The sequence below is a fragment of the Oncorhynchus keta genome, unplaced genomic scaffold (assembly GCF_023373465.1).
Source record: "Oncorhynchus keta strain PuntledgeMale-10-30-2019 unplaced genomic scaffold, Oket_V2 Un_contig_8718_pilon_pilon, whole genome shotgun sequence".
Classification (NCBI taxonomy): Eukaryota; Metazoa; Chordata; class Actinopteri; order Salmoniformes; family Salmonidae; genus Oncorhynchus; species Oncorhynchus keta.
This window is the reverse complement of record NW_026290199.1, coordinates 143,704-164,461: the sequence shown is the minus strand read 5'-3', so window position 1 is coordinate 164,461 and position 20,758 is coordinate 143,704. Positions and strand designations below refer to the sequence as shown.

Below are 20,758 nucleotides of genomic sequence, written 5' to 3'. Positions count from 1 at the left end.
AAGGATCTTGTCCTATGTGTTCCAGGGCCAGAACAGACTCTATGGGTTCACTGTGCTCAATATACGAGACAAGATCATTCAGGTGTGTGTGTGTGTGTGTGTGTGTGTGTGTGTGTGTGTGTGTGTGTGTGTGTGTGTGTGTGTGTGTGTGTGTGTGTGTGTGTGTGTGTGTGTGTGTGTGTGTGTGTGTGTGTGTGTGTTGTCCTCTGTACAAAAGGCAGACATTCCAGTTTTTGAATAATAAGACGAGTTGAACAACAGGATGTGGTTGTGTGCCGTGTAGATATTTCAATCATTCACACACAGATGGAAATCAAAGCCTCCCGAACCGGTTTATTCCCAGGTCAAAATGGTTTTCCATTTCCTAAGAAGTTCATTCCAAATCTGTTCTAAACAAATGTGTAAGAGAGAGTTGGATAATGACATGTACAGTATAACTGGATTAGAAACTCTACAGGCTAATCCCCCACTCCCATGAGACTGTTCTGCGTCCCAAATGGAACCCTCTAAACTATATAGTGCACTACTTTTGACTGTGTGTCTGCCCCAAATGGCACCCTATACCAAATGGAGCCCTATATGGGCTCTGGTCTAAAGTAGTGCACTCTATTGGAAATAGGGTGCTATATGAGACTCACAATCTGTGTTTCCCTCAAACGAAAGGCTTGACCCTTCCCCTTTTCCTCAGGTGTCCACACACCCTCTGACGGGGAAGGTGGACGAGGGCTACAGGCTCCAGCTGTCCCAGCGCTACACTGAGCTGATGGCCAAGCTGAAGCAGCTGGGCTATAGTATGACTCTCCACCCCCCCTTCACAGAGTTCATCATCAACACCTACGGCATCCTGAAGCAGAGGGCTGACTCATACAGCGCCCGGGAGCTGGGATACAACAGGTGATGATGTAGTCCCTTCAGGGTACCAGCTCGGCTGTGATGTCAGCTCAGCTTCCCTGCCATCAGGTTGGAGGTGTCAGACAATTACTGTAAAGGCTGCACTGCATGCTTCAGGAGGAGTTTCATCCCTCCCGGGCATCCCTCCCGTGGGGGCGCTTCAGGAGGAGTTTCATCCCTCCCGGAGGTGGGGCTTCAGGAGGAGTTTCGCTGGAGTTTCATCCTTCCCGGGGGGGCTGCTCAGGAGGAGTTTCATCCCTCCCGGGGGTGGGGGGCGGAGGAGTTTCATCCCTCCCGTGGGGGGAGGAGTTTCATCCCTCCCAGGGGGGTGGGGGGCGCTTCAGGAGTTTCATCCCTCCCGGGGTGGGGGGCTGAGGAGTTTCAGGGGAGGAGTTTCATCCCTCCCGGGGGTGGGGGGGGGCGCTTCAGGAGGAGTTTCATCCCTCCCGGGGGGGGGCGCTTCAGGAGGAGTTTCATCCCTCCCGGGGTGGGGGCGCTTCAGGAGGAGTTTCATCCCTCCCCGGGGGGTGGGGGGGCGCTTCAGGAGGAGTTTCATCCCTCCCCGTGGGGGGGGCGCTTGGAGGAGTTTCATCCCTCCCGGGGGGTGGGGGCGCTTGGTAGGAGTAATGTGTGGTTTGTGAATGTAATGTGTCCGGTTTGGGGGGCGCTTCAGGATGTTCATCCCTGTCCGGTTTGGAGGATTTAATGTGTGGTTTGTGTATGGAGTTGTGTGGTTTGTGTTTGTAATCCCGTGGTTTGTGTATGTAATGTGTGGAGGAGTTGTGTATGTAATGTGTGGTTTGTGGGTAATGTGTGGTTTGCTATGAGGTTTGTTTCATCCCTGTGGTTTGTGTATGTAATGTGTGGTTTGTGTATGTAATGTGGGTTTGTTTCATGTAATGTGTGGTTTGTGTATGTAATGTGGTTTGGTTTTGTGAGTAATGTGTGGTTTGTGTTTGTAATGTGTGGTTTGTGTATGTAATGTTTGGTTTGTGTTTGTAATGTGTGGTTTGTGTATGTATAATGTGTGGTTTGTGGTTTGTGTGGTTTGTGTTTGTAATGTGTGGTTTGTGTATGTAATGTGTGGTTTGTGTTTATAATGTGTGGTTTGTGTATGTAATGTGTGGTTTGTGTATGTAATGTGTGGTTTGTGTTTGTAATGTGTGGTTTGTGTATGTAATGTGTGGTTTGTGTATGTAATGTGTGGTTTGTGTTTGTAATGTGTGGTTTGTGTATGTAATGTGTGGTTTGTGTATGTAATGTGTGGTTTGTGTATGTAATGTGTGGTTTGTGTTTGTAATGTGTGGTTTGTGTATGTAATGTGTGGTTTGTGTATGTAATGTGTGGTTTGTGTATGTAATGTGTGGTTTGTGTATGTAATGTGTGGTTTGTGTATGTAATGTGTGGTTTGTGTATGTAATGTGTGGTTTGTGTTTGTAATGTGTGGTTTGTGTATGTAATGTGTGGTTTGTGTATGTAATGTGTGGTTTGTGTATGTAATGTGTGGTTTGTGGTTTGTGGTTTGTAATGTAATGTGTGTTTGTGTATGTAATGTGTGGTTTGTGTATGTAATGTGTGGTTTGTGTATGTAATGTGTGGTTTGTGTATGTAATGTGTTTGTGTTTATTTGTGGTTTGTGTATGTAATGTGTGGTTTGTGTATGTAATGTGTGGTTTGTGTTTGTAATGTGTGGTTTGTGTATGTAATGTGTGGTTTGTGTTTGTAATGTGTGGTTTGTGTTGTAATGTGTGGTTTGTGTATGTAATGTGTGGTTTGTGTTTATAATGTGTGGTTTGTGTATGTAATGTGTGGTTTGTGTTTGTAATGTGTGGTTTGTGTATTATAATGTGTGGTTTGTGTATGTAATGTGTGGTTTGTGTTTGTAATGTGTGGTTTGTGTTTATAATGTGTGGTTTGTGTATGTAATGTGTGGTTTGTTAATCTAATAATGTGTGGTTTATGTATGTAATGTGTGGTTTGTGTATGTAATGTGTGGTTTGTGTATGTAATGTGTTTGTGTCTTTTAATGTGTTTGTTTCCCATGTGTGGTTTGTGTACTTTGGAACAATGTAATGTGTGGTTTGTGTTTTGTCCAATGTGTGGTTTGTGTTGTAATGTGTGGTTTGTGTTCATGTAATGTGTGGTTTGTGTATGTAGACAGTAATGTGTGGTTTGTGTTTGTAACGTGAAGCTTGTGTGGTTTTTATGTAATGACCAGTGCATTTCTGTAGCTGTACCACCTACAGAATTTCCCACTTGAGCTGTAGTAGGTTTTACACTATAAACTCAACCCAATCTAATCTCAACAGCCCGGACTTCCTCAGGAGAGTAGTTATCAACTCAGCCCTGCATCTCTTCACACACCCTCCACAGACAGGACAGCTCTCCAAACTGCTGAAGGATCTCATCTCTTCTCCACAGACAGGACAGCTCTGCATCTCTTCACACACCCTCCACAGACAGTTCAGTCTGCACACACCCTGCCTCTCTTTCATGGCCAGGCAGGACGGCAAGCCCCTCTTCCTCTGGTAGACGGGCTGGGAACAGGACAGCTCTGGTTCTTCAGGGTGTTACGTGCAGCTTGCTGATTCTGAGTCTTTTATAAACGCTTAGGACCAGAGCTCTTCCACTGATACCACCTCCCTCCACAGCAGATCAGTCTCTCTCCACAGACAGGAGAGTCAAGGTCTTTCACACTATAAACAATCTCTTCACACACCCTCCACAGGACAGCTCTGCATCTCTTCAACCCAACTCTTAACAGGACTAAGCATCTTTCACACACCCTGCTTTGGAGACAAGCGCATCTCTTCATCCACAACACTTCACTCTTCACACCCCTCCACAGACAGGACAGCTCTGCATCTCTTCACACACCCTCCAAAGACAGGACAGCTCTGCATCTCTTCACACACCCTCCACAGACAGGACAGCTCTGCATCTCTTCACACACCCTCCACAGACAGGACAGCATCTCTTCACACACACTCCACAGACAGGACAGCTCTGCATCTCTTCACACACATCTCTTCACACACCCTCCACAGACAGGACAGCATCTGACATCTCTTCACACACCCTCCACAGACAGGACAGCTCTGCATCTCTTCACACACCCTCCACTCTTCAGACAGGACAGCTCTGCATCTCTTCACACACCCTCCACAGACAGGACAGCTCTGCATCTCTTCACACACCCTCCACAGACAGGACAGCTCTGCATCTCTTCACACACCCTCCACAGACAGGACAGGACAGCATCTCTTCACACACCCTCCACAGACAGGACAGCTCTGCATCTCTTCACACACCCTCCACAGACAGGACAGCTCTCATCTCTTCACACCCTCCACAGACAGGACAGGCACAGCAGGACAGCTCTGCATCTCTTCACACACCCTCCACAGACAGGACAGCTCTGCATCTCTTCACACACCCTCCACAGACAGGACAGCTCTGCATCTCACACACCCTCCACAGACAGGACAGCTCTGCATCTCTTCACACACCCTCCACAGACAGGACAGCTCTGCATCTCTTCACACCCTCCACCCTCCACAGACAGGACAGCTCTGCATCTCTTCACACACCCTCCACAGACAGGACAGCTCTGCATCTCTTCACACACCCTCCACAGACAGGACAGCTCTGCATCTCTTCACACACCCTCCACAGACAGACAGGACAGCTCTGCATCTCTTCACACACCCTCCACAGACAGGACAGCTCTGCATCTCTTCACACACCCTCCACAGACAGGACAGCTCTGCATCTCTTCACACACCCTCCACAGACAGGACAGCTCTGCATCTCTTCACACACCCTCCACAGACAGGACAGCTCTGCATCTCTTCACACACCCTCCACAGACAGGACAGCTCTGCATCTCTTCACACACCCTCCACAGACAGGACAGCTCTGCATCTCTTCACACACCCTCCACAGACAGGACAGCTCTGCATCTCTTCACACACCCTCCACAGACAGGACAGCATCTCTTCACACACCCTCCACAGACAGGACAGCTCTGCATCTCTTCACACACCCTCCACAGACAGGACAGCTCTGCATCTCTTCACACACCCTCCACAGACAGGACATCTCTCTCTTCACACACCCTCCACAGACAGGACAGCTCAGCATCTCTTCACACACCCTCCACAGACAGGACAGGACAGCTCTGCATCTCTTCACACACCCTCCACAGACAGGACAGCTCTGCATCTCTTCACACACCCTCCACAGACAGGACAGCTCTGCATCTCTTCAGGACAGACAGCATCTCTTCACACACCCTCCACAGACATCTCTTCACACACCCTCCACAGACAGGACAGCTCTGCATCTCTTCACACACCCTCCACAGACAGGACAGCTCTGCATCTCTTCACACACCCTCCACAGACAGGACAGCTCTGCATCTCTTCACACACCCTCCACAGACAGGACAGCTCTGCATCTCTTCACACACCCTCCACAGACAGGACAGCTCTGCATCTCTTCACACCCTCCACAGACAGGACAGCTCAGCATCTCTTCACACACCCTCCACAGACAGGACAGCTCTGCATCTCTTCTTCACACACCCTCCACAGACAGGACAGCTCTGCATCTCTTCACACACCCTCCACAGACAGGACAGCTCTGCATCTCTTCACACACCCTCCACAGACAGGACAGCTCTGCATCTCTTCACACACCCTCCACAGACAGGACAGCTCTGCATCTCTTCACACACCCTCCACAGACAGGACAGCTCTGCATCTCTTCCACCCTCCAGAGACAGGACAGCTCTGCATCTCTTCTGACAGGACAGCTCTGCATCTCTTCACACACCCTCCACAGACAGGACAGCTCTGCATCTCCTGCATTGGACCATTTCCTAGTTTAGCCTTTTTTTCATTCCTATTTTCCGTTCACTTGGTTTGTTGGTTGGTTGCACTGAGGCTGGCTTTGTGAGTTACCTGACATTATCTCTTCACACACCCTCCACAGACAGGACAGCTATTTCCATATTTAAATGCATCTCTTCACACACCCTCCACAGACAGGACAGCTCTGTATCTCTTCACACCCTCCACAGACAGCATCTGTATCTCTTCACACACCTCCACAGACAGGACAGCTCTGCATCTCTTCACACACCCTCCACAGACAGGACAGCTCTCTTCCACACCCTCCACAACAGGACAGCTCTGCATCTCTTCACACCCTCCACAGACAGGACAGCTCTGCAGACATGGAAAAACCTGGACAGAATAAATACTTCCAGGGCTCTTTGGGCCATTTAAAATGCATTTCAACAAAGAAAAAGCAGTCTGTTTAAGTAATGTATACACAACTCATTTTCATTTACACTGAACAAAGCTTTAACAACATGTAAAATATTTGTCCCATGGTTCATGAGCTGAAATAAAAAATCCCAGACATTTTTCATACACACAAAAAGCTTATTTCTCTCAAATGTTGTGCACAAATTTAGTTTACATCCCTGTTAGTGAGCATTTATCCTTTGCCAAGATAATCCAGCCACCTGAAAAGGTGTGTCATATCAAGAAGCTGATTAAACCGCATGATCATTACACAGGTCCACCTTGTGCTGGGGACAATAAAAGGCCACTTTAAAATGAGCAGTTTTATCACACAACACAATGCCATAGATGTCTCCAGTTTTGAGACATGGTGACCTGCAGGAATGTCCACCAGAGCTGTTGCCAGAGACATTAATGTTAATTTCTCTGCCATAAGCTGCCTCCAATGTCATCTGACAGAATTTGCCAGTACATCCAACCGGCCTCACAACCACAGACTATGTGTAACCACGCGGCCCATCCACATCCAGCTGCTTCACCTGCAGGATCGTCTGGGTGGTGGGTGCTGAGGAGTAATTCTGTCTGTCGTAAAGCCATTTTGTGGGGAAAAACTAATTCTGATTGGGGAGCAAAGCCCAGCCAGTGGGTGGGCCTGGCTGCCAAGGGGGTGGGCCTATACCCTCCATGGCCCACCCATAGCTGCACCCTGCCCAGTGGGTGGGCCTGGCTGCCAAGGGGTGGGCCTATACCCTCCATGGCCCACCCATAGCTGCACCCTGCCCAGTGGGTGGGCCTGGCTGCCAAGGGGTGGGCCTATACCCTCCATGGCCCACCCATAGCTGCACCCTGCCCAGTGGGTGGGCCTGGCTGCCAAGGGGGTGGGCCTATACCCTCATTGGCCCACCCATAGCTGCACCCTGCCCAGTCATGTGAAAGCCATACATTAGGGCCTAATTTATTTATTTCAATTGACTGATTTTCTAATATGAAGAAGTAACTCAGTAAAGTCTTTGAAATTATTGTCTTTCAATATCGTAACGACCCTGGGTTTATGAGCGCGAATCCGCGCTTAATAACCCCATATACCTATAAACCCTTATACTGTTCGTATAAGGAAATATGTTCAGCTCATTTGCCATTTCAGACGAGCACGCACACGGTGGGAAATAAGCGGCATGCACGCGCAAACTGTCTAGACTGGAGTTGGCTGCTCCTCGCGCGGGACAAGTCTTACACTGGTCGCTGGAAACCTTGTATTCTGTTTTATACAGGAATATTGAATGAAAAATATCCACAGCATGATAAGACCAACTTAGCAGTAGGCACGCTTACATGTATTTAGACGGATAAATTCACATTTTATGAAGGAAGTGGACTCTTCTATACAGACAGGTAAGAATAAAGGTGCATAGCTCATGTTAACGTTTGCTAACCAGATAACCTATTTTTAGCTAGCTAGTAGCTAACATTAGTCCACGAACGTGTGGCTATGTAAATGTGTAAGACAAAATTGTCTTGTTCATGAATGATACATTGTGCATGTGAGCACCTGCTGCCTAGCCCAAATTAGTGAACATTTTCAAACTGGTTAAATTAGCCAGGTAACGTTAGTACTCCAAGTTAACGTTAGCTGGCTAACTAGCTAACCACGCCACGTCAGAGAACAGCATTTGGGGCGAGTCGATCATTTCAAAGTAACAAGCACACACAACAACAACTTGAGAAACAATCGATATCACATTCATTCATGACCGATGTTGGTTGGCATGACAGTGTCAGCAGAAATGCTGGCACTCTGGACGGGCGTCATTGTCGGAAAGTGTGGGTCTTTTTGGAGCCTTTGTGGACTATTTTGAACGTTGCATCGACCACTAGTTTTACACACCACACACATCTGTCGCTATAGCGATTAGTGAATTCGTGCAGATGGTGACGTCTGGATTAACAGTAGTTTGGGTGAAATACCCGTATATTCTTCTCCTCTTGCCCTCCTTTCCAACAATGTCTGTCTATCCACCAACCCAGCCCTTCATGTGCGCGCAGCCCAGTAAGCCAATGTAATCTGCCTTTCTACTCCAATTGATCCCGTGCACTATGACGCACCAGCTGTCGCCCAGCCCCATTGGGTTGATTCTGGTTTCCCTGACAACCATGCAACTTCAAGCACTATTGATTTACCTCACTTGTCGAACCAGGAAAGGTCTGAAGACACCCTCTCTCTACATGTCCTGTCTGTGTGTTGTCTTCTACGTTTACTTCCAGTAGATTGCAGAGTCTCAGTCAGATGGTGAATAACCAGAGTGAGGTGAGCAGCTGGGAGCCCTGATGCCTGATCTCCCTATTTGTGTCCAGAGGTGACTGAAGGAGGGAGGCATGTCTCTGCGGGAGTCTCCATTCCCCAACAGCTTTGTGGAGGGCCTGCATGCAGTGAGCTGGGGTCTTATCCTGCCCTGCTTCTGGTTCCTGGACCGCCTCATTGCCGTCTGCATGTCCACCAGCCTGGAACGCACCCAGCGGCACGAGCAGGAGTGTTACCTCCACCCTCTCAAGGTGTTCTTCGGCTTCATCATCTTCCTCGCCCTCTTCCTGGTCATGGCTCCCCTGGCCTTCCTGGGGTTCCTGCTTTGGGCTCCCCTCCAGGCTGCCCGAAGGCCCTTCTCCTACCACCACGAGCCCCCGTCGAGGCCAGCACCAGCTGAGGGGGAGAGGAACCTGGGCTTTGAGGCAGGGGCCAACAAGGCCACTTTTGGTTTTGCTACTGCCAACCTGTGCCTATTGCCGGACGGAATTGCGCGCTTCAACAACCTGGGGCACACGCAGCGCCGTGCCACCGCCATCGGCCGGAGCATCGTGCAGGGCGTGAACCGGCCACACATCCGCATCTTTGTGGACTCTCCCAGTAGCTGTGGCACCCTCAGCCCCTCCAGTAGCCTGCTCCCGGCCCCTCCACCACCAGCCCTGCCTCATACGGCGCTACAGACCCAGCCTGCCAGCCACCACCCCAGGCCCAGTCAGACGAGGACCAAGCTGACGGAGCGGACCCAACAACGACGCCCCCAAACCCAGTGACTCAAACTATGTGGTGTACGTGCCCTGTGACGACACTGAGGAGTCTTCCCACTCTCCCGCCCCGTCATCAACACCAACCACAACTCCAACCAGCAGGACCGGAAGGGCCACAGGAACCCTCCGCGGGCCCTACGCACTCAGGGGTCGCCCAGCGCGGTCAGGCTGGACCAGACGACGTGCCCTGGGAGGTGTCTTCTCTCTTCCCGGCCAACGTGGACATCCTGTGTCTGGAGGAGGTGTTTGATAAGAGGGCAGCTGTGAAGCTGACCAACACCCTGGGGACCCTGTTCAACCACATACTGTATGATGTAGGGGTGTACGCCTGCCAGCCTCCCGGCAGCTGCTCCTCCTTTAAGTTCTTCAACAGCGGCCTGTTCCTGGCCAGCCGTTACCCAGTGCTGGAGGCCCAGTACCACTGCTTCCCTAACGCCCGGGGGGAGGATGCCCTGGCTGCTAAAGGCCTGCTCTCTGCCAAGGTACCAGTCACCACAGAGATCCTATTACACTACTAGAGAGGATGAAGTCAATAGGCTGATATTGGCAGCCATTTTGATTAGATTAAGGAGAAATACAGTTCTAATTTGTAATTCTATGCCACTCACTGTCATTATAGCTCTTGTCTTTCTCACCTCTCGCCTCTCGCCTCTCGCCTCTCGCCTCTCCTCTCCTCTCACCTCTCACTCTCGCCTCTCGCCTCTCGCCTGCACTTTGGGTTTTTTCTGCTCAAAATAACTGATATGTGGTTGTTTTTTCTTAACTTTAGTTGAAAGCACTGACTGTAAGTCTCTCTGGAGAAGAGTGTCTGGTAAATGTGGTGTCATCTGGTTGCCATTAACACTCCTACTGTAGTTACTGTTGTCAGTTATTGTAATGATAACGCCCGCTCCATTTTACCATGGGTTAAACAATAACATCATCAACAAGAACGCAGTTCATACCCAGTAGGTGAAGTAATGGTTTGTGGGTGTTCCCAGGTGCTAGTTGGCCAGAATCAGAAAGAGAAGAAGCTGGTTGGATATTTTAACTGCACACACCTCCATGCACCTGAAGGCAAGTCATCTTCATTCATTTTTTTAACTTAATCCAAAATGGCCTCCTCTTCTCTATTTACAGCACAACTTCTCACATAGCTCATTGTAATTTAGCTACTACTGTACATTGCATTGTAGTTACACTGTTTATGCACCCTGAGGAAAGCACAGTGATGCCGAAATACCAATTAAATTGCTGGGAGATTATACATGGAGTGTGTGACTTTCTTTATTTTGATAGTTTATAATTTATTCGTCGTTAGTCAGCACCTCCACACCAAATCTTGTTCTGGGTGTGTGCCAGCTCATGTTGTTTTATCTACACTGTTTATGTACACCACACATTTATATACTGGAATCCTGACATAGCTCACTGTAATATACAGTGTCTACTGCTGTGTACATATCTCTCTTAAGTATATATTTTTGATGTGTGTATATATGCACAGATTGCATTTGTTTTATGATAGTGTTGTGTTTAGGTTCTGAACAGAGAGTAAAAACTCTAACGGACGACTAGAGAAAAGCTTAAGCCACGTTTATTCAACCCACTGGGTGCCTCCGCTGAAAGTACATATCTATACCTTCTGACTAGGACTCCTTTTATGACTAAGATAAAAACAATCCGTCTCTGTTGCTAGGCAGGAACTAAATCTGTTCCTCTTACTGGTGTTGTCATGGCCCTGCATGAGTCTAGAACCTTCATTAGAGCGTGGAAGTGTGTGAAAGAGGACTGTAGTTAGCTCGTCTACAGAGATGTATTTTCTCTTCAACTGTTCACCCTTATTGAGTTGAGTTCCACATCCGTCCTGGTCCTAGTTCCACAGCAACTTCCTTAGAAATATTACTATTCAGCAATAACATGTTTAAACAGACAAACTTTCTGTATTTCCTGTTGTCTCGCTCGGTAACTTTCCATAAACAAAGTTCCTATTCTTCCTTCATTGACCCCTGACATACAGGTCTTTTATACATGTCAAGTAATCAATAAGGTCTAATATGGTGACAGGAATAAGTACATTTCAAGCCAGAATCTGACAGTTAATAGTTTTTTTCTTCCATTTGTTTTGTTATTTGTGTACTTGTTTGACATTTGACTGCCCTGTTAAAAGCTAGTAGCACAAGCATTTCACTGCACCTGCCGTAACATCTGCTTAACCCTGTACGTGATCAATACACTTTGATTTGGGACGCAGTAATTATCTGTCCAGCACCAGTCTCTCTCTGCTGGTATTGTAGTGGTTGAGAACTGATCCCTGTGATTGGCTGAGCAGGTGAAGGGAGATCCGCTGTGAGCAGCTCAACATGCTCACCAAGTGGATCCAGGAGTTCCAGGTGACCAATAGCAAGCCTGATGAGGTGGTCGTGTTTGACGTGCTTTCTGGGGATTTCAACTTCGACAACTGCTCACCTGGTACGTCTGCGTCCCAAATTGAATCCTATTCTCTATTAAAGTGCACTACTTTTGATGAGAGCCCTATGGGCCTTGGTCAAATGTAGTACACTATATAGGGAATCGAGTGTCATTTTTGGATACCTTTCTGTCTACATACAGAGTACACTGGCTCTGCATGCAGTTTGTCTTCTATAGATGGGTGTCTGTGTGGGCTTGATGTCGTGCAACAGGTTTCCACATTGTTCCATGTTTCTGTGTGTTTGTCCTTGGTCAGATGACAGTCTAGAACAGAAGCACAGTCTGTTTGAGGAGTACAGAGACCCCTGCAGGGCCGGGCCGGGCCAGGAGAAACCCTGGGTCATTGGTGAGTTGGACTGTTGCACTATCTTTATTCTGCGTCCCAAATGGCATCCTATTCCCTATTACAGTACTACATTTGTCCAGGGCCCGTAGGTAAGTAGTGTACTATTTTAGAATTAGGGTGCCATTTGGGATACATAGCCGACATACAGGCCTACAAGTCATTAGGAACAATCAAACATTCCTTGATGTCCTTTTGTGCACATTGATGTGACATGAATAATGTTTTGAACCTCTTGTATAGTCTGTCTCCTGTACAGGCCCCAGCCCATGTTTAACTATATTGTCTGTTGTTTTATGTCTTGTAAGGAGTTTATTTTATATATTTTTTAACAAGGCACATCTGTGGAAATTGAGAACTTTTTCTTATGTTATATCGTTCAGGCACTTTGCTGGAACAGCCTACTCTGTATCATGAGGATGTAAGGACCCCAGAGAATCTTCAAAGGTATGCTATCCCTCAGACTGCATTCACTGGATGTAGTCAATGGGCCCTGGTCAAAACAACGTAGTGCACTACAACACATTGAAACCACTGGCCACTTTAATCATTGAAACCACTAGTCACTTTAATAATGTTTACATATTTTTTATATACTGTATTCTATTCTACTGTATCTTAGTCTGTCTCTCTGACATTGCTCGTCCAACTATTTATATTTTTAATTCCTTTACTTTGTGTATGTTAGATATTAGATATTACTGCACTGTTGGAGCTAGAAACACAAGCATTTCGCTACACCCGTAATAACATCTGCTAAACGCGTATGCGACCAATAAAATCTGATTTGATATGGAATAAGGTGTCGTTTGGGACATGTCCTACGTTCCCCTGATCCCTTCCCTGTCTCTAGGACCCTGGAGAGAGAGGAGCTGAGGAAGCAGTACATCTCCTCTCCTGTGGCCCTGGAAGGCTGTCCCATGGTCTACCCTGAGTTGGGTCAGCCTTGGGTGGGGCGGCGCATCGACTACATCCTCTACAGAGAGAGTTCCATCTCCAAGCACTGCCGAACTGTAAGTGTTTCCATACTTTTCCCCTCTCTGGTTCGCTAGCTAGGTTAGCTAACATGAGCTAGCTATCAGATACCTGCCATCTCATTCAGCTGTATAGAAGAGTCCACTTCCTTCATGTTCTCCTCTCCACACTCCTGACCGCCACCTGTGTTATTGAAATGATTGCTTGGAACACCACAAGGATGTGTTCTAGGAAAGACAACAGCGTGTGTCTGGCTGGCTGGCTGCAGGCGTCACAACAGCGTGGGTCTGGCTGGCTGGCTGCAGGCGTCACAACAGCGTGGGTCTGGCTGGCTGGCTGGCTGCAGTCGTCACAACAGCGTGGGTCTGGCTGGCTGGCTGGCTGCAGTCGTCACAACAGCGTGTGTCTGGCTGGCTGCAGTCGTCACAACAGCGTGTGTCTGGCTGGCTGGCTGCAGGCGTCACAACAGCGTGTGTGTCTGGCTGGCTGGCTGCAGGCGTCACAACAGCGTGTGTGTCTGGCTGGCTGGCTGCAGGCGTCACAACAGCGTGTGTGTCTGGCTGGCTGGCTGGCTGCAGGCGTCACAACAGCGTGTGTGTCTGGCTGGCTGGCTGCAGGCGTCACAACAGCGTGTGTCTGGCTGGCTGGCTGCAGGCGTCACAACAGCGTGGGTCTGGCTGGCTGGCTGGCTGCAGGCGTCACAACAGCGTGGGTCTGGCTGGCTGGCTGGCTGCAGGCGTCACAACAGCGTGGGTCTGGCTGGCTGGCTGGCTGGCTGCAGGCGTCACAACAGCGTGGGTCTGGCTGGCTGGCTCACAACAGCGTGGGTCTGGCTGGCTGGCAGGCGTCACAACAGCGTGGGTCTGGCTGGCTGGCTGGCTGGCTGCAGGCGTCACAACAGCGTGGGGCTGTCTGGCTGGCTGGCTGGCTGCGTGCTGGCTGGCAGGCGTCACAACAGCGTGTGTCTGGCTGGCGGCTGCAGGCGTCACAACAGCGTGTGTCTGGCTGGCTGGCTGGCGTGGCTGGCTGGCTGCAGGCGTCACAGCATGTGTCTGGCTGGCGGCTGCAGGCAGCGTGTGTCTGGCTGGCTGGCTGCAGGCGTCACAACAGCGTGTGTCTGGCTGGCTGGCTGCAGGCGTCACAACAGCATGTGTCTGGCTGGCGGCTGCAGGCGTCACAACAGCGTGTGTCTGGCTGGCTGGCTGCAGGCGTCACAACAGCATGTGTCTGGCTGGCTGGCTGCAGGCGTCACAACAGCGTGTGTCTGGCTGGCTGGCTGCAGGCGTCACAACAGCGTGTGTCTGGCTGGCGGCTGCAGGCGTCACAACAGCGTGTGTCTGGCTGGCTGGCTGCAGGCGTCACAACAGCGTGTGGGTCTGGCTGGCGGCTGCAGGCGTCACAACAGCGTGTGGGTCTGGCTGGCGGCTGCAGGCGTCACAACAGCGTGTGGGTCTATTATTAATTCTGGTGTTATTGCATCCTTCTCTTTCTCTACTATAGGAAATTGAGGAGTTCACCTTTGTGACTCAGCTTGCTGGCCTCACCGACCACATTCCAGTGGGCCTGAGGCTCAATGTGTTCCTGGACTCAGACACTGCCCAGTCCGAATGAGTGACAACCCAAGCCTGAATCCATTTGGGGAGAAGGGAAAGATATGTTCTTCATTCCAAATGGCACACTATTCCCTATATAGTGCACTACTTTTGACCAAAGTCCTATGGGTGCCATTTGGGATGCAGGCATCTACTATGCACCACACACACCACACGGGTACAACAATTACAAAGTAAACAGACCAATGAAAAATGCCACGGGGTTATGCCTGGGGTGAGCTGGCATGTATCCTCAGTCAGAGAGATGGGATGGGCATCCCAAATGGCACTCTATTCCGTATATAGCAATGGTAAGGCATCCCAAATGACTCCCTATATAGTGCACTACATTTGTCAGCCCTATGAGGAATAAGGTACAGTTTTGGACAATACCATTTACTGGTGGCTGCTGGATTAAAACCAATATTGATTTTCTGGTGCTGCATACAGAGACTAATCTAAGCTGAATAATGACATGACTCACTGAGTTATATATATATGTTGGCCTTTTCAGGTCAGGGGCATTGGTAACTTACTTTTATACAGTCTATCTTACTTTTGGTAAATTGTTGGTACTGAAAATATTTTATATTTTTTCACTCTGATTTCACGATAATGCCTGTGGAAAATAAATGATCTCACTGAAATGCACCAAATGTTTGACTCTCTTACTGACTACAAGGTTGGTAAAAACATATTTGAAGAATATTTGCTGTGTGGAGGCGGTGGTGAAACAGATTAAACCAAAAACAGTAACGCAGTTTGATAAATGTGGATGCATTCTGAAACCGTTATAAGAAGTTGATTGTATGGCTTTAGAGAGCGATTAAATATTTAAATATGTTTTATAGCTGAAACGAGCGCAATATTATTTGTGCTTCTTCAAAGTCCCACTCCTGTACATTAGGCGGCGGTAAAGCGCATCCAGGAGGCGTAAAAAGCGAAGAAACCACCTCAACCAATCAGAGTCCTGGAATCAGAAACACTTCCTGTTTCTAGACAGTCCTTTGAAAAACAAACCAAATTTCCATGCGTTTTAATGGCAATGACACAATAGCTAAATCATGTATGTTCTACATTGTTCTAGGCAATTTGTCTCTCAGATACTTTCACATAATGTTCTTCGAGGGTATACTGGTGTCGTTAGAGGTGCGTGTTTAATTTCAAAAGCGCGACGCAGCACAACATTTTTGTATCGACGTTATACATGTCTTGCCTCTCAACAATTGCATCCACATCTCTCTGCATTTTACAACGGTATTAGACGATATTACGCCGATTTACATAATGAAGAGAATGTTTTGAAGTCGGACAGCCCTGGCAAGCTTCTGGCACAACAAGATGAATATGAGATGCAGAGTGACTCAAGCCAAAGTAAGTAGAACTAAAATCGACTCAGACAACTAGCTAGCTAACGTTAGTAGTGAGTAACGTTACATGGTTACAAGGCACCCAATTCAATCTGATCTAGCTAAGCGCCATACCTGCCTCTAAGTGTTCAAATTCGTTACGTATCTTCGAAATTACAGGCTTGTGCATGACACTTTTCTGTAGACCAATTATAAAGCTTCATATAGGGATAACTGTCGGAGTTTACTCACCTCCAACACCACCTCCAAAACGTTCTACTGTAAATACCGGCAAAAAAATTCAATTTCACAGAAATCAGTTATAGTCAATATTTAGCTTGAATCCTTCCAAAACATGTTTCTTAAACGAAACTTTGTTACTGATAAAATACACCCAGGCTAGTGTATTACGAATGAACATACTGAAGGACTGTTTAGTGTGATGATCCTCCCTCTCCCCTTGCTGTAGGAAACCCACAGGAGGACTTTAACATCCAGGTGTTGGTGTCCCTGCTCCGCCAGGAGAATGCAGCAGACATCTGTGTCATCAAGGTGCCTGAGGACATCAAGTACACAGACTACTTCATCGTTGTCAGCGGATCCTCCTCAAGACACCTCCGTGCCATGGCCCTCTACGCCATTAAAGTGGTAATTCCTTTATTGGATCAATTGTAGCTTTGCAAAATTCCGGTAACTTTCCCCAAATTACCAGGTTTTCCAGAAATCCTGGTAGGAAGAATCACAGAATCCGAAGGGATAAGCAGGAAACCTGGGATTTTCCGGACGAGTTACTGAAATTTTGCAACTGTTGGAACATGTGAATAATGGTGCTGCTGCTGGTCAAAGCTATGCAGAAAAGCCATGTACATTTGGCACCACTGTGTTGTAATACATGTTATATTTTGGCAGTACAAATATATGAAGAAAGATGGGGACCCACATGCCAAGATTGAGGGAAAGGAAGCAGAAGACTGGATGTGCATTGACTTTGGTATGTTTGATGATCTGCTCCTGGCTGTGGATTATAGTACATGACGATTAGAATAATTTACCGAAACAACACACTGATGGTCTCTAGAAATATTACACTGATATATTTTCTCAGGATATGTGTGTAACCGATGTGAAATGGCTAGCTAGTTAACGGTGGTGCGCGCTAATAGCGTTTCAATCGGTGACGTCACTCGCTCTGAGGCCTTGAAGTAGTTGTTCCCCTTGCTCTGCAAGGGCCGTGGCTTTTGTGGCGCAATAGGTAACGATGCTTCGTGGGTGACTGTTGTTGTCTGTGAGCAGAGGGTCCCTGGTTGGAGCCCAGGTAGGGGTGAGGAAAGGGGACTGAAGCTATACATGTGGGTAATAAGTTATGTGAAAATGTCAATTTTTTACTTGCTAATCCCATTGCTGTCGTCTCTGTCTCCTGTCTCTCTCTCCCTTCTCTCTCTCTCACCCTTCTCTCCCCCCCCCTTCTCTCTCTGTCTCCCTTCTCTCTCTCTCTCACCTCTCTCTCTGTCTCCCTTCTCCCCTCTCTCTCTCTCCTTTCCTCCCTGTAGGAAGGATGGTGGTCCACTTCATGCTACCAGAGACCAGAGAGGTGTATGAACTGGAGAAGCTGTGGACACTACGTTCTCTTGATGAACAGTTGAGCTCCATCCCTGATGAGACGCTCCCAGAGGACTTCATATATGGAGCCGATGTCAATAAGTGACTCAACAATGAAATAACTGTTGAAACTGGAGTGTTATTTATTGAAAAGAAGAGACACCGAGTCTGCTTCCTAAATGGCACCCTATTCCCTTTATAGTGCACTACTTTTGACCGGAGTCCAATGGGTCCTGGTCAAAAGTAGTGCACTATGTAGAGAAAAGCAGTGTACCATTTGGGGCTGATTCCAAATGTTGAAAACTGCCGTTACTAGTTGAATTCAGCCTGTAAATTGAAGTTGTCCTCTAAGCTTTGATCTTTGTTACCATTATAAACCAGTCTGCTATGCAGATTAGATGACACAAGAAGTGTCTTACAATCATGGTTGTTAGTGTTTGCACTGGAATGTAGCTGGGGGGGGTGTTTTGAGATGTATTGATGCGATGGGGGAGGGGTTCAGTGGCAATGGTTGTTTGGGCATCAGAAGACTGAATTTATATAAAGGATTCATTTCATAAAATCCTTTTCATAAGATATTGTATTGTTCATGATGACTCCTGGCTAGCCACACATTATTACAGATGGTAACAGTGACATCTGGTGCAGAGTTGGTATATTTTTATTTTTTACCTTTATTTAACTAGGCAAGTCAGTTAAGAACATATTCTTATTTTCAATGACGGCCTGGGAACAATGGGTTAACTGCCTGATCAGGGGCAGAACGACAGATTTGTACCTTGTCAGCTCGGGGGTTTGAACTCGCAACCTTCCGGTTACTAGTCCAACGCTCTAACCACTAGGCTACGCCGCCTACAGAACAGTTGTTTGTTGGCTATAGTCAGTGTATTAAGCTAAACAAAATATGGTCTTGTGCAGCTCCTTGTAACTTAAGAACGATCAGTGGTGGAAAAGTACCCCATTTTCAACCTTGAGTAAGAGTAAAGATACCTTAAGAAAAAATTACTCAAATAAAAGTTAGTCACCCAGTAAAATACTACTTGTATAAAAATATAAATAATTACATTTCTTATATAAAGCATTTTCTTGTTTTAATTTACGGAAAGCCAGGGGCTTGGTCCAACACTCAGACATTATTTACAAATGAAGCATGTGTTTAGTTAGTCCGCCAGATCAGAGGCAGTAGGGATGACCAGGGATGTTCTCTGTTTAGTGAGTCTGCCAGATCAGAGGCAGTAGGGATGACCAGGGATGTTCTCTGTTTAGTTTGTCCGCCAGATCAGAGGCAGTAGGGGTGACCAGGGATGTCCTCTGTTTAGTTAGTCCGCCAGATCAGAGGCAGTAGGGGTGACCAGGGATGTTCTCTTGATAAGTGAGAATTAGACCATTTTCCTGTCCTGCTAATCATTCAAAACGTAATGAGTACTTTTGGGTATCATGGAAAATGTATGGAGTAAAAAGTACATTTTCTTTAGGAATGTAGGGTAGTAAAAGTTGTCAAAATGATCATTAGTAAAGTAAAGATACCCCCCTAAAAAACAACTTAAGTAGTACTTTCAAGTATTTTTACTTAAGTACTTTACACCACAAAAAAACAACTATCATGTTGAATAACAAACATACCTTTATTTACACAGTATGATGTATTCAATATTCAACTATTATAAACTGGGTTGTTTGAGCCCTGAATCCAGATTGGCTGACAGCCGTGGTATATCAGACCCTATACCATGGGTATGACAAATCATGTATTTTTACTGCTCTAATTACGTTGGTAACCAGTTTATAATAGCAATAAGGCACCTCGGGAGTTTGTTGTATATGGCTACTATACCACGGCTACGGGCTGTATCCAGGCACTCCGCGTTGCGTCAGGTTTAAGAACAGCCCTTGGCCGTGGTATATTGGCAATATACCACACCCCCTCGTGCCTTATCGCTTTAATATGTACTACACATTATTTACACCTGCTAAGAGACCCACTGTAGAGTATCACAGGAAAAATGTGTCTTCGAGGGACCGGTTTTTCCATGAACCGCTTGACCTCAACATGAGGTTAAGTGGAAACATTTCTTTCGTTTACAGAAGACCCATATCAAGATCCAAACAGGTGAGATTGTTCGGTTGACCTACTGTAATTAAAAAATATATGTTTGTCTGTTTCCACGGTAACTTCATGGACAACATCTGTTTTTTAGAACAAATTATTTCTCCCAAAACTTGAATTTATAAATGGATAGATTTCACGTTGGCCTCGCCAGGGAGCCGTAGACATGCATTCTAGCGCATTATAGAGTATCACATGTTGTGTATTTTACATCACAGCCAATCAACCTATAAACATAGACCAATGAATGATGGACGGTGAGAATAGTGAGTATTCTTTTTGTCGTCTAAATATTTCTATAACTATCCACTTAATTATGAAAAATATCCTTCGCGTATTAATACTGGTTTCATTTAATTTTAGTGGAGCTTGTTGGTGTTACACACGTTTTGGACGCCGTCACGTTTTGGGCGCAGGTAGCTAACTCCACGTAGCACATATTGGATTAATTAACGTTAGAACGTTGGTTGAACATTTCACCTGTTGATTGATCCGTTTGATTTACACAATAATACCAAAGAAATGTAACCCAAACATGTACACAGTAAACTCACATCTGTTTGTTTATGTGTTGTAGAATGTCAAGGACGATCAAGCCATTGACAACATAAGAAAAGCCTTGGCAGACAAATGCCCAACAGCGCCAAGGGTACTTGGAACTCCCAATCCTCAGAAGGTAAAGAAAGGGAGAACCTAGACTTGGAGTGATGGAGAAGAGAGAAACCATTATCATTGGATTCATACATTGCCTTTATCTTGTGTTTGCATCTAGATTTATGGGGCAGTCTTCTCTGAGGACAGCTGTTGGTACAGGTGCAAGGTTCTGCAGCAGACTGATCATGTGAGTCAATAAGTGTCTGGATACTACCCACATGGCACCCTATTCCCTATAAAGCGCACTACTTTTGACCAGAGCCCTATGGGGAATTTGGGACACGCTGACCATCTTATAGTCTGGAAAAGCCTACAGTACATGATGTGAGGGGGCTTATCAATGTATCATTGTGGTTCATACCTTCATTCTGACACAAGCATGATCTGTCAGTATCCACCTGAGGCTGTGCTGATGAGATCCT

At 47.0% G+C, this 20,758-nt stretch overlaps 3 protein-coding genes across 3 annotated transcripts in view; all 3 read left to right on the top strand.

Moving 5' to 3' along the window:
* Positions 1–7,195: 7,195 nt before the first annotated feature.
* LOC118374614 (sphingomyelin phosphodiesterase 5) lies at positions 7,196–15,283 on the top strand. The gene is given in 11 exon segments (XM_052512581.1): positions 7,196–7,595; positions 8,469–9,155; positions 9,158–9,224; positions 9,328–9,443; positions 9,446–9,748; positions 10,247–10,326; positions 11,584–11,717; positions 11,974–12,063; positions 12,444–12,507; positions 12,914–13,073; positions 14,536–15,283. Coding segments are annotated over 10 exon segments (1,704 nt in total). The 5' UTR covers positions 7,196–7,595; positions 8,469–8,576; the 3' UTR covers positions 14,647–15,283.
* A 129-nt stretch (positions 15,284–15,412) lies between these two features.
* Positions 15,413–18,288, top strand: LOC118374610 (mitochondrial assembly of ribosomal large subunit protein 1). Its single transcript, XM_052512580.1, has 4 exons — positions 15,413–16,001; positions 16,446–16,624; positions 16,886–16,967; positions 17,527–18,288. The coding sequence occupies exons 1-4, from the start codon at positions 15,692–15,694 to the stop codon at positions 17,679–17,681; spliced, it is 726 nt and encodes a 241-aa protein (XP_052368540.1). The 5' UTR covers positions 15,413–15,691; the 3' UTR covers positions 17,682–18,288.
* Positions 18,289–19,503: 1,215 nt separating this feature from the next.
* LOC118379256 (serine/threonine-protein kinase 31) overlaps positions 19,504–20,758 on the top strand; it is a 61,906-nt gene continuing 60,651 nt past the window's right edge. Inside the window, exons 1-5 of the mRNA XM_052512582.1 lie at positions 19,504–19,685; positions 19,901–19,948; positions 20,046–20,098; positions 20,260–20,358; positions 20,455–20,523. Of these exons, the coding sequence (XP_052368542.1) occupies positions 19,930–19,948; positions 20,046–20,098; positions 20,260–20,358; positions 20,455–20,523 (240 nt within the window). The 5' untranslated portion in view covers positions 19,504–19,685; positions 19,901–19,929. The remainder of the gene's footprint in view (positions 19,686–19,900; positions 19,949–20,045; positions 20,099–20,259; positions 20,359–20,454; positions 20,524–20,758) is intronic.

Coding starts and splice junctions, on each gene's coding strand:
- LOC118374610 (XM_052512580.1), top strand. CDS start 15,692: ATGTATGTTCTACATTGTTCTAGGCAATTTGTCTCTCAGATACTTTCA. Junction 16,625..16,885: donor CCCTCTACGCCATTAAAGTG/GTAATTCCTTTA, acceptor ATATTTTGGCAG/TACAAATATATGAAGAAAGA. Junction 16,968..17,526: donor CTGGATGTGCATTGACTTTG/GTATGTTTGATG, acceptor TCCTCCCTGTAG/GAAGGATGGTGGTCCACTTC.